This window comes from Stegodyphus dumicola, chromosome 11 (genome assembly GCF_044657685.1).
Source record: "Stegodyphus dumicola isolate Sdum_Otavi_A_Nest chromosome 11, ASM4465768v1".
In the NCBI taxonomy this organism is placed as follows: domain Eukaryota; kingdom Metazoa; phylum Arthropoda; class Arachnida; order Araneae; family Eresidae; genus Stegodyphus; species Stegodyphus dumicola.
Window position 1 is genome coordinate 55,273,407 of NC_140778.1, and position 12,386 is coordinate 55,285,792.

At 35.8% G+C, this 12,386-nt stretch overlaps 1 protein-coding gene across 3 annotated transcripts in view; it reads left to right on the plus strand.

Moving 5' to 3' along the window:
- Positions 1 to 12,386, plus strand: part of LOC118193521 (phosphatidylinositol-3,5-bisphosphate 3-phosphatase MTMR14-like) — a 79,257-nt gene that overhangs the window by 15,708 nt on the left and 51,163 nt on the right. For all 3 annotated transcript variants that reach the window (XM_085826708.1, XM_085826710.1, XM_085826709.1), the window contains exons 5-6: positions 9,495 to 9,573; positions 9,653 to 9,701. In XM_085826708.1, coding sequence (XP_085682834.1) covers positions 9,495 to 9,573; positions 9,653 to 9,701 — 128 coding nt within the window. The remainder of the gene's footprint in view (positions 1 to 9,494; positions 9,574 to 9,652; positions 9,702 to 12,386) is intronic.

Below are 12,386 nucleotides of genomic sequence, written 5' to 3' on the forward strand. Positions count from 1 at the left end.
TATAGACCATATACTTTAGAATGAAGTAAGAAACCCCTTCACCATACGCTGCTGGTCCTGGTGTGTACAATGAATAAAAACGTTGACAATGGTTCACCAAAGGTTTTTAGAAGAGAATGAGATTAAGAAGTGTGTTGGATTTTTCATAGTAGGATAAGGTCTCGGATAAATATTTAATTTGGCCTTCCACAAGTTCTATATATGTTTAATAAATGGGTTTTTGATGTTTAAACACTTCCTCCCCTTTTGGAACCCGAGCGATTCTTCAATCAGGTTTCGAAGATATCACGAAAAGTTTGCGCAGAAGTAAGCGTTTTAGACTTCCGCAGTGAAGTATCAACAATTGTAACTTTCTTCGTCCACGCGAAATATCCTTCTCTTTCGATTTAACGCTCCACTTGGATTCTGTGACTTGCAACCCACCGTTTGAAATGTGTGTATTTTTAATACACCATTTCGTATAATGTATTTGAGCCCTGTAATTTCAAAATTGACACTTCTAATAACATTATTGCTCAGTCGTGTATCTAGTTTCAAGTAATTAATAAGCAGAAATAGAGTTCAAAACGCCGATTTGAAAGATTCACTTAGTGAATATTCCGTATTCAAAACTTTTCTCCTTGACATGGAGTAAAAAACAATTAGTTCGCCTTAGACAATAACTTCTAATATTTCAATTTGTTTCCAAGCCAAGATGCGTCCCGTGTTATTCCGTATATATTTGTTGGAGTTTCTTATTTTCGGAGATGATAATCTTGTTAATTCATCAGTCTTACCAGGAGCATGTTTACTTTGTTTCTTCTGATTTTACTACTGCAACCAATTTTTATCGGGGAACTGTCAATGCATGCTTACACCAAGTCTTTATTATTGAAACTTACCATTAAAGCAGGCCCCCGAGCGGTAAAGTCGCTGAACACTGGTAGTTAAATCCGAGGTTCAAATCTCGCGAACGGGCTAGCTGCATGAGCGTTTTCGTAGTTCTCATGTCTAACGTGTATACGAGCCAGTTTCCTTCTGAAAATGGCCCACCAGCGGCCGAGCGGTAAAGTCTCTGAACACTGGTAGTTCGGTCCGAGGTTCGAATCCCGCGAACGGGCTGGCTGCATGGGCGTTTTCGTCATGTGTAACGTGTATACGAGCCAGTTTCCTTTAGAAAGTCCTCCACGAAGGCATCCCTCCTCTTGGGCAGATAGCCATCGAAGCTTTGCCATAATTATATACACACACCTTCTGAAAGTCCTCCACGAAGGCATTTCTCCACTTATACAGATAACCCTCGAGGCTTTGCCGTAACCCCATAAACCAGTGAAAGCAGCCTATGCGATGGAATTATTTGGAGAAATATTTATGGCTTTGCATTTAACTTTAATAGGTTAAACTTTTAGTATAATACGAATGCCTTCATATTCAGCTGCAACTTTATTTCAGTATTAACCTCCTTTTTAAAACGTATTTTTAACTTTTTTAGCTAGTGGACGTTATCGGTGAATGCTTTCCTTAAAAATCAAATTTATGAGGGTTTCAGCGAAAGAACTTCCTTATCTTCACTGGCTTTGTCTCGGTCTTCCTTGATCGCCATTCCTTTTTAAAGAATTAGCATAATCAGACCTGCAAACTTAGGTTCTTTAAACTCAAAATCTCAAAATTGGTATTTGAGAAAGCAAACTTCGGATTGTTTAATAGGCAATCTCTGTTAGAACGCAAGTAATTCATCTGCATGCGAATTTTTGTCGTCAACCTTGCTGTGTGCAGTGTGAGTACGATCCTGTTTCCTTTAGTACACGTGAGTTGGATAATTCACGTGTACTGGATCATAGTTTACTGCCCCAAATGAGTTTGATTCTTCCCGTGAAGTGTTAATGTTGGACAATCTTTTTCGTTACTGGTGAACTCAAACTTTCGTTCAATTTGTATCCTACTCATGCCTTTGCGTTTTATGTACTTTTCGTTTGAATTTTGCCAAATTAATAACGGTGCATTTACATTAATAACAGTGCTTGGGATTTACAACTGTGCATTTTCAGTTTCTTGACGCTACAATTTGCCAAAAGAGCTTTAAAAGGTTAATCTTTGGATTATGGTAACTTAACGATTTTTTGGCGAAAATTTGGCGACCAACCCTGCTACAGCAACATGCTAGTTTTTGTTTGGACGCTATTTTTTCACGAAGTAAATGCATTTTTTCCTATAATCTGCTAGCCGAATTACGCTTATGCTAGAACTTTTATGGAACAAAAGTGCGTAATCATGACGAAGATTAGGTGCGAAATTGGGAGAAAATGCAGAAACTGCTTGCCGCGTTTTTAACAGTTGCACATACACGGTATCCATGTACACGTCGACCTACTTTCACTTGAGAAAACATCCCAGAATCGCACAAAAATGGCATTGCGCACACTCTTGACTTTATCCATGTACACTACTAAAGTACTAGCTTGTGACCTTTATCGCCTTACCAAAATGTCGCCAAACTACCTGTTACCATATTCCAAAAATTCCAAAGATCCCTTTAAAATCGTTCGTAACTGCATGAATTGTTTGCACTTTGGTATACGAATCCGGAAGTGCATGATCATTAGCGTTCTTTCTGTCTTTCAATTCAAGAAACGAAACGCGAAATGTTTCGTACTCTTATATTGAATTTTAAAATCTGTTTGCGTATGTAAAGAAATTATGATAAATCATAGATTAATTTTTGAAAAAGCAGTTGAGAGTACTTGATATCGAACGAATGAGAAAATATTGTAGGAATATCCATAGCAATTTTCCCTTGTTTCTACAATTAAAGTATCATGGAGTTTTTCATTAGAAAATTCAATTTTTCTTTAGGTATCTGACCCATGCTAGTAGTACTTGCATTTTGTGTTCGGAATTCTCAAATAAATGGCCGAGTGAATATGAAATGTGAACACTCGGTTCATCTTTTTGAATTGGCTTGGTCTGCCAATTGAATGAGTTTTGAGATTGTCATGGTACATGACTTAAATGTATCGGTTTCCTTAACCTTCACAAAGGCATCCCTTTTTCTGAAACTGTTAATATGCGTGAAGTTTGACTGAATCAAAAACGAAACTCTCCGGAGTGTTTTTGGCGATATTAAATGGTCTATGGCGCGAAACTTGGTACAGTTCAGTTCACTGTGGCTTGAATTCAAAGGAAGTGAATAGCTACAAAGGCGTTTTAAAGTTTCTTCATATGCAAGGTGAATATAAATTGTTTCCTTCCTGGAAGGCAGATGACTCTAGCATTCAACTCTATATTTAAGGAATAATATTGTAATATTGGGGAGGTGTAATTCTTCTGCCCCGATCCATGAGTAGTTATCCACCTTATGGAACACTATTTTGTGAACAATTTAAGTGGTCATTTTACTTACTTTACGTTTATGCATAACGTCTTATCGCAATTTTAGTATACTCTGCAACTATGTATTCTACAGCCGATACCGCAAGCTGATTGGTCTAGCGGCCGCTGTTTAGGCTGCCCGCAATCCTCAATTTAATGTGTCCTGTTATCATAGAAACTAAGCTTACTGTAAATATACATATTCTCAATTCCTTCCTTTAGTAATTGGTTAGCTCCCCTTCCACATCTATTCAGATTCGCTCAGCAACGCTCGTGTGAGAAGGATACCAGCTTAATCAAGAGGTAAGGTTTATAATTTTATCCCTGCCCCCAATCTACATCTCATGCCTCAATGCGGAAATGGCAAAAGCCAGGCTTTATTTGGAATCCATAAAAGAACTGGTGCGAGCAGGAAGATAACATCCTGCTGAATGCCAGTATATCGCAAAGTATGAAGTATCATGCGTAGCAGATATTCTGTACAATAATTTTACAACAGACTTTTATCAAATGTTGGTAACTCCCAGTTTTCGATTAGCAGATGGGAAAATAAGACCATCCGATAAATGGTTCAATAAATGGGAAATATCAGTTAGTTGGTAATTCCCATTTATCGGTTTTGCACATAACTTCAACTGAATAAACTTGCAGTCTCATAGGATAACGCGACTTATTTCTTATTCAGCTGTAGCTGTTTACTAAGTATTAAAGCTCATGTTGAAACATACCGGTATCTTCACAATTTCAGCTAGGTGGCGTTATCGGTAGATTTTCCTCTTAATGTTTCACTAAAAGACGTTCCTTGGTGCTCCTTAATAGCCACCGCTTTTCAAACAATTGGCGGAATCACGCCTACATATTTCTCGAGTTCATGCAATTTGCCCAAGATCGTCAATCTTAAGTAGTTCTTTAAACTAATAAGCAATCATTTAGTTATACATTTAGGGCATGTAAACTGCTTTTAGTTCCTTGAGTTTCGTATATTAAAATTGTACATATGAGAGAACAAAAGCATTTTTCTACTTTAAATTACTATAAAATTCCTTGTAAAAATCAAACGCGTAAGTTCTCATTACTATTTGGATGCCTTAATTTTTCTTTAGAACAATTTAAGTGTTCGTTCATAGCTATAGACGTATCATGTAAATCTAACACTGTATTCTGCCTCTCTTCCAAAGAAATGAGAGAGGTGTGTATCTCCCGTTCTGCCGCGCCGAATTAAAGTTAATTTGTGCATTTTTCATGTCCAGAAAGGGCAACTTGGGAGATGTATTGGATTTATATATAGCATTGTTCCTGCAGTTACTTTGACACAAAATCGGACCTTTTTCTTGACTGGCATAGATTTTTTTTAGTATACTGATTTTATGACTCTATGCCAATTATATAAGTGCCAAGATTTGTAAAAATCTCGCGAGTACTTTTAAATTTTTCTTCCTGAATGTTAAGTGGTTAGTATACATTTTTAAACTTAATTGATTCCTTTTTTAGTTCGAAATTTACGTTCAATCAAAGTAAAATTCGAAGATAATTTGATTTATTTAAGAAATTTGTGTTGGTAATTTTTAAATTTTTCGAAAAACGTTTTGAATTTGTGGTGTTGATGTTAATGCTTCAACGGTGTGGTGTTGAACTCAAATGATGGGACACCGCATGGAAATTTTATTAAACGTCTCAAAATAAAAGGCTACATACAATCCACAAGAGAAACCTAAATCTTTTTTTTCAAAAAATTCCAATATCGCTACATTTTACGTGCGAGCTCTATGGCTCTCGATTCTGCGTTTGAAACAATGACAACAGGTTAATATTTTTAAAACAATTCAACTTGACAACTATTGAAAACGTATTCGGAAGTTTATTCATCTTAAGCTCTCGAGACATCCTTCTCCATATTAATCTTGTTTCTCCTTCCTTTATGAGAACTTAATCACAGTACCTTTAAAGTATTATCACCTTAGAGTAGACTTACTTCCAGGTAGATCTGCAAAAATAGTTTTTGTTCAAAAATTCGGAAGATGTACGTGAATTAATATATTCGCCCGTTTTGAAATATATATTGGCTTATTTGTTATACGGACCCCAACTGTTCTTTGCGAACTTTGTCAAATTCTTTTGAAAGAATGAACGATTTACTTTTTATCGAGTTTGTTTTTTTAGAGTGTAAAAGGGGAAGAAAATGGGTTATTATAAATCAAGATTCTTGCCAAACGATTACATCTCGGCACAAACTGAAAAAAAGAGGACGCCAAGATGAGTTTTTAAATTTCTAATTAAGTTTTTCACCACATTTTGTCAAATATTCAGGCATATTTAGTCGTAGAGTCAATGAAATAATTTCGGAAAAATACCCATGTTAGTAGATTCCTATACATAAATCTATTGCATATCTTGAGTCATGCTTTCGAGACCTGAAAAATTCAAGTTAATTTTCGCTAATCGGCCTACAGGAAAGTAATACGCAGAACCGTCTCATGTATTTGTGCAAAGTGTACGTAGTCTTGACTACATTACATATATGTTGAATATTATTCTTTTGACTAAATATTCTAAACTCCAAATATCAACTCTCAAAAATCGTTTCAGAAACATCCTCAATAATTCGATATATAAAATTGGCAGCACATTATGTAATTGGACGTCTGTGTGTAAGTATAATTTTCAATTCCCGTACTTCGTAAACAGCATCTGGAGAAATTTCCTTGTACAGAACGTACGAATACACAACAGGCGCGGTAATAATGGTATGTTAAAATTTTTCTCAGCCAGTAGCATACGCCGCAATATATAAACAGCTTATAGAATGTGAAAATTGTTTCTGAGGGAATTGTTGCTTAAATTTTATTTGCTTAGTTGACATGCAAGACCAAAATGAATGTGTACTAGGAAAAGATCATAGTCTCTAAGGTATCATTTATGTAATTGCCCTCGTCTATCTATTTTTGCTGTAATAGACTCCTATTAGGAGTGTGAACACAATTCCTACCAACCTTTGGTAGCCGTAAAGTCTCCGCTTTGTCACTTAGCCAACTAGCAGATTAATAAGTCTGAGCTTTCAGATTTTATATTACGCCCAAAGAGGTATTTTTTCAATTGCACATACATATACGTTTCGAAAGGATGTGCTTAGAATTTCGGATAGTCTCGCAGCGCTGGATATAAATATTTTATTCCCTACAGTGTGTCGCTGCTCGCTGTGAGATCTTTGAATTTTTAATGAAAATTTGTTAATTTTACAATATATGAAATGGGTAATTATGCTCTAATTCAGGATTCGAGCTTGCAGTTCCCATATTCCGGTGCCGGACTGTTACTCAAAATTGGATAGCTCTAGGTATCGTGTTTTCACAATGCGAAAAACATGTATGCATTGATACAGACTCTTCATTATTTAATTTCTTTATAATACAAAGCGTTAATGTTTACTGGTAACAATTTGAAAAGTCGTACACTGCATTTAAGTCATTCGATGCAAAATACCCATTCGAGACTATTAGCCTTCCTCGGCTAATAAGTATCCGAAATAGTCTCATTAATCTGTCTGAATCCTCCACCAATCTAATTTCGGCGACTGTTTTCCAGCTGTAAGCCTTTAAAATGTTATCTTTCTCGACACAATCAACCCATCTTAGCTAGGGTCTGCCCGAGGTCTATCTCCCATGGGCTTTGCCACAAACATTTTGCAGCAACGCTATTCCTTGTAGACAGCTGACAGCCCATTTAAGTCTCTGTAATTTGATGAATTTTACAGCACAGGCTTGTTTGTAAATTTTCGAGTTCCAAATTATTCTCCATGATCCATTCACTTGGATCCCACGAAGAATGCAACGTAAAATCTTTCGCCCAAAACTTTCCAGAGCTTCATTACATAAATGGTAGTCATTGCCCAAATCTGTGATGCATAAGTCAAGACGGATCTTATTAGACTATTGTAAAGAAGCAATTTAGTTCTTAATACTAGAACAGCCGAATTTCAGACTAACCGGAAACCGCCATTGGGGGTCAATTTGACCCTCATAAGAAATACAAGTAAACACAGTAAATGATTGAAATGATGCTGAAATGACCACATAAAAGAGGTTTTAGGTTTTTATTTACTTTTTATACTTTAGAATTTTTTCGTGCAATTAGCGAAAATTAGCACATATCTTTCAATGTAAGATTACAAAAACAAAAACAAAATCTTTGAAAAACAAACAAGATACAAATGCAAAAAGAGGAAAATGGAACATATGCAAAAATTTACAAAAACATAAATTGGGAATAAACACGTAATGTTTTCCAAAGTTTGTTATACATTATCGCAGGTGATACAATATGAACGCTTGACAATGACACATTTACCACAAATTGTTTTCTGGCATCCCTCGCAGCTGACAAGTCTTGTTTTGCCCTTGCAACTTTAAAATGCACATTTCTTTCGTTTAAGTGTCTGTATTTGAGCGATTGAGGGGCATCTATTGCGTAGTGCACCAACTCGTAGTTCTTTCACGAGTGCAAGAATAAATTCTCGACAGGAAATAGAGGTGCCCAAGGATTATTTCAATAAAATACAAGCATCGAGAGCAGCAATGTCAAGGACGTTGTAAAAAACATGTACAGGCCTGCGACTTCCACTACTTGTATTGTATTTCTTCAGCATCTGATCTGCGACATCAACGCCACATTTTGTACTGTTGTAGTAAGTGACAGTGTTCGGTTTTTTCTTTATGCTGTCGTCAACAAACGCATTATTGTGCATCGTGCTCAGAATCACGACATTCTTTCTGCTCTTGCACCTATATATTGTAAGTGTTTTGTCTCCATTTTTCAGTGCAAAAGTTGAATATCGTGCCGAAGAAGTGTCACGAGCAATGGGGGGGGGGAATTCTCGCTTATTCAGAAGCATCGTCCGCACAATTGTGGTTTATTTCGCAGAAAGTTCATCTGCAACTTTCACAGAAGTAAAAAAAATTGTCAGTTGTGACACTGAGTCCGGAGTTTAGATGTGGTTGCAGTAATTTGAGAACTGCACTTTCCCCAAGTTGTAAATTAGTTGGTCGTTCTTCATCCTTGCCCAAATAAGGATAACCACTCAAAACATATTTGGATTTTACATCAGTTGCTAGCCAGAATTTGATGCCAAACTTGTCCGGTTTATTCGCCATATACTGAATAAATCTACATCTTGATTTACAAGGTTTACATCTTGCAACAATTGTTCATTAACGGTTATTTCTGTTCCAGGATTATAGCATAAATAAGTTCTCCATTAGCTTGTTACAGAAGCGAAAGCAAATTTGTTAGTGGCTAGACGATCGGCTCTGGTGCTTCGGACATTGAATCTGAGATACCGCATTATTTCACGGAACTGATTGCGTGACATTATTTCTTTGAACACAGGTGATCCTCAATTCTTGTTCCACAAATCATCTGTACAAAGTTTTGAATGGCCTAGTGCTCCTAGTGTCGTTTTTCTTATGAGGGTCAAAATGACCCCAATTGGCTGTTTTAGGTATATCTGCGATTATTTGTTTAAATAATTAACGTAGAAATATGAAATTTGGCTTAGTATACTTGGAAACACTTTAGAAAAAGTGAAAAAATATCAGCTTCGAATCTCAGCTGTATATTAAAAAAAAAACGCGTAAAATTGGAAAAAAGGTCAAGATGACCCCAACGGCGTTTCTAGTGTTAAGAAAGCTAGCTGTATTTAAACTCTTGAGGCATAAGTACATCTATTCGCAGCAATGATGAATGAAAAAACTGCAGCAACTAAAATTACGACATTAAAAGAAATCCTACTAAATTTATAGCACCTTCAAAGGATACTGCTCATAGTTGTTCAAGATGAACTGTATGTGATGTCTTGAGCTCAAACTTTCGTTTCGCTCAGAGATGTTCAAATTAATTCTTTTCTACTTTTTAAATTTTATACAGCATGTGTACTTATAATTAAGTGAAGGTACAGATGTTGCCGTGTAATAAACTTATGACCGTATATCGTAAAATTAAACTTATGATCTTTAAAAGCATGGTGAAGAACAAATTAGTGCTATTTGACAGCATTAGTTTACTATCTTTCCTTTCAACATTGGTAGACAATTGTCGACAGTACCTTAACTACGATTCCCTTGATACACAACCATATTTCTTTTAAATTTCAGTTCTTTTGCCGATCTGCTACACTCAGCAACCAACTTTCTATTGTTTCGGAGAATATAAAACAACAACCAGATCCAAAAGGTTAGTTCGATTCAATATCAATTTACCTTCATTTTACTAATCTTTGTTGGATAATACAAACCTGCTTTTTTCTTTCCAGCTGAAGTGATTCATGAAGATAACTTCTCCATGGCTATGGACGCAATCGTGTAAGATGATTTTCCTTCCATTCATATCTTAATCCTAAGTTTATGTAAATGCCTTCTCCAGTCTACATTTCTATATAATATACATAAAAATACGAAATGCCACATTTCAAAGTCTTAAAGGTCTCTGAAATCTGGCATTTCCGTCCTGACTCTGTTTTCTAAACTCAAAATGCGTATTTTTCAAACATGCCTGCAGAATTTATAAAGTTTTGTGGGAGAATTCGATTTTTATTTCAATATCGCTGCAATGATAACGGAACCGAACCCGATTTTTATTTTGAGCTCCCCAGGAGTTAAGTCTCTGAACACTGGTACCTCGGTCTGAGGTTCGAATTCCACAAACGGGCTGGCTACATGGGCGTTTTCGTAGTTTTCCCTATGTGTAGCGTGCATACGAGCTAGTTTACCTTGGAAAGTCCTTCACGAAGGCATCCCTTCCCTTAGACCAATAGCTCTTGAAGCTTTGTCGTAATCACGCAAACCACATGCTAGTTTATTCATTTAAAATGGACACCTTCTCGTAAGGTAGTGCAGAATTAACATGGTAGTAACTGTAATTAGGTCGCAACGGACATAACGTTCCCCAAAACGTCGTAACTATACATCCTAAAAATTTTATTCAAGTATGAAGCAGAGTGATCTTCAAACTTATAGCTTTAGAAGAATTAAAGCTAAATTTTTAAGCGAATGCTATGCTGAGACTACCTAAACTATGATTTCTATAAGTGAATATCAATGACATACTTGCTTATTCATTTAACATAGGCACTATCTCATAAGGTAAGGCAGAATCAACGTAATAGTAAGTAATTAGGTTGTAATAGAAGTAAGGTCCTCCAAAACGAGGCCATTTTTGCTCGGGCGGACCAGCAACTCGAGCCGATTTCGCCTATATTAGCCAACAGCTAATGTAGTTTTAGTTTTAATTTTTGTAAAACTTGAAGGTACGTTTCTTTCCTTTTTCAAGCATAATGCTATGCTGAGACTTAAGTAAGATTTGGCTAAGTCAAGCCGAGCCTGGTACGCGAAAGTTCTTCAGATAGGAAGGTCTTATCGCACGTCTTAAATAAAGGGAAGTAGCATGATGATGGGCGTTCTGCGGCAGGTGGGTCAGTGGGTCAGGGGGCGTGGTCAATGACATCACAGAGGGCGGGGCCAAAGGCAACGTCATCACACTAGGAGGCGTGGTTTCGAGTGGAGTTGAGTTGTTTTTAGATTGCTGGTTGAGTTGTAGACCTCCTGTTTTTCATTTAAAGTTAGTTTTTTAATTTGGCAACGGATTCATGGCGTCCTCTAGGGACGAAAAAAGAAAATAATCTATTTTAGAAGTTTCTTTTTTTTTAAATGTTCTATTATTCAAAATATAGGATTGAACCCTGAAACAAAATATCTGCTTTTCTGGAACGAAATAACTGTTAAAAATATTGGAAAGAATAACATAATACTCATTAAAATTTCACACACACACACACACACACACACACACACACACACACGGGCTTTTATCGAAAGCCTCAGCTTTCTGACACCTGAGGGTCTCTCTTCAGTTTCAGTCATGGGGTTTTTTTGAATACCCAGGTGCCAGCCCCTTCCCATAACTCTACTGTGAAGTCATTGACCACATTAAAAATAATCCATTTTGTGTTCCATTAAACATTATTTATATTGATATGCCCATAGACTAAGGAGTGTACTCCATCCTTTAAAATATATCTTTTATCATCAAAAGCTGAAAGTGCGATTTTATTTATAGCCATGGTAAAAAGATGATGGTTCTTACTCTGAATATTATATTGTAATTCTCTGGTGAAGATGGATTTCTCTAAACAATCTCTATAATTTTTATGTTTAAGTTTCCTTTTAATGACACTTCGTTTAACTCCTTTCGCGGTTTTCTTCTCACTTTCATCCAACAGTAGAGTACATTTTCGCCCTCAGTCCTATAAACTCTATTATTGGTTCGGAATTCATTTCATCTTTGAAGCATCCAATTTTCTTTTTATTATTGATTTTGTATAAAACATGAGTCTTCGGATAATCTGACATATCGTACAGATGCGTATGAAAACTCATATCTCGATATACATCTTCTGTTAAAATTTCGTACGTGAGAGAGTCTGTGTCAGTAAAAAGTAGCTTGGCTCTTTCTCCATATTGTTTTTTGATATGATTGTAATGAAAATTGTACATATGATATTTACCAAGTTCTAGTATGACAAATCCTACATAAATGGGCTTGTTTAAATTAACAGTTTTTCAACCTTTGTACTCCAACCAAATCGTTATCAAAAATTCTGAAATTATGAAAGGTTGGTGCAGCTACCAATTTTTTCGCTCTTTTTTCAGTATTGACTAATTGAACATCAACATGTTTCCTCACGTTTTCCATAGTTTTACCGTACACACTATTGTTCATTAGTTTAAAAAAATCTTTCTCATATCCTGTCTGTGCATTTTTACGTTGATCTGTATTAAACTGTATATAAGGTTGTAACCAAGCTTTCTGTTTAAATTTTATAATTTTGTGAACATGCATTAATTTCATACCTAAAGAGAGATATAACTGTAAATTTTTATGAGAGATGACATAATTAAATTTAGGATTTAAATTAGGAACTAATTTAGTATTCGAGATAAATTTATTATTTTTCAGTACACTGACTGCATAAGGTGAAAGATGATTAG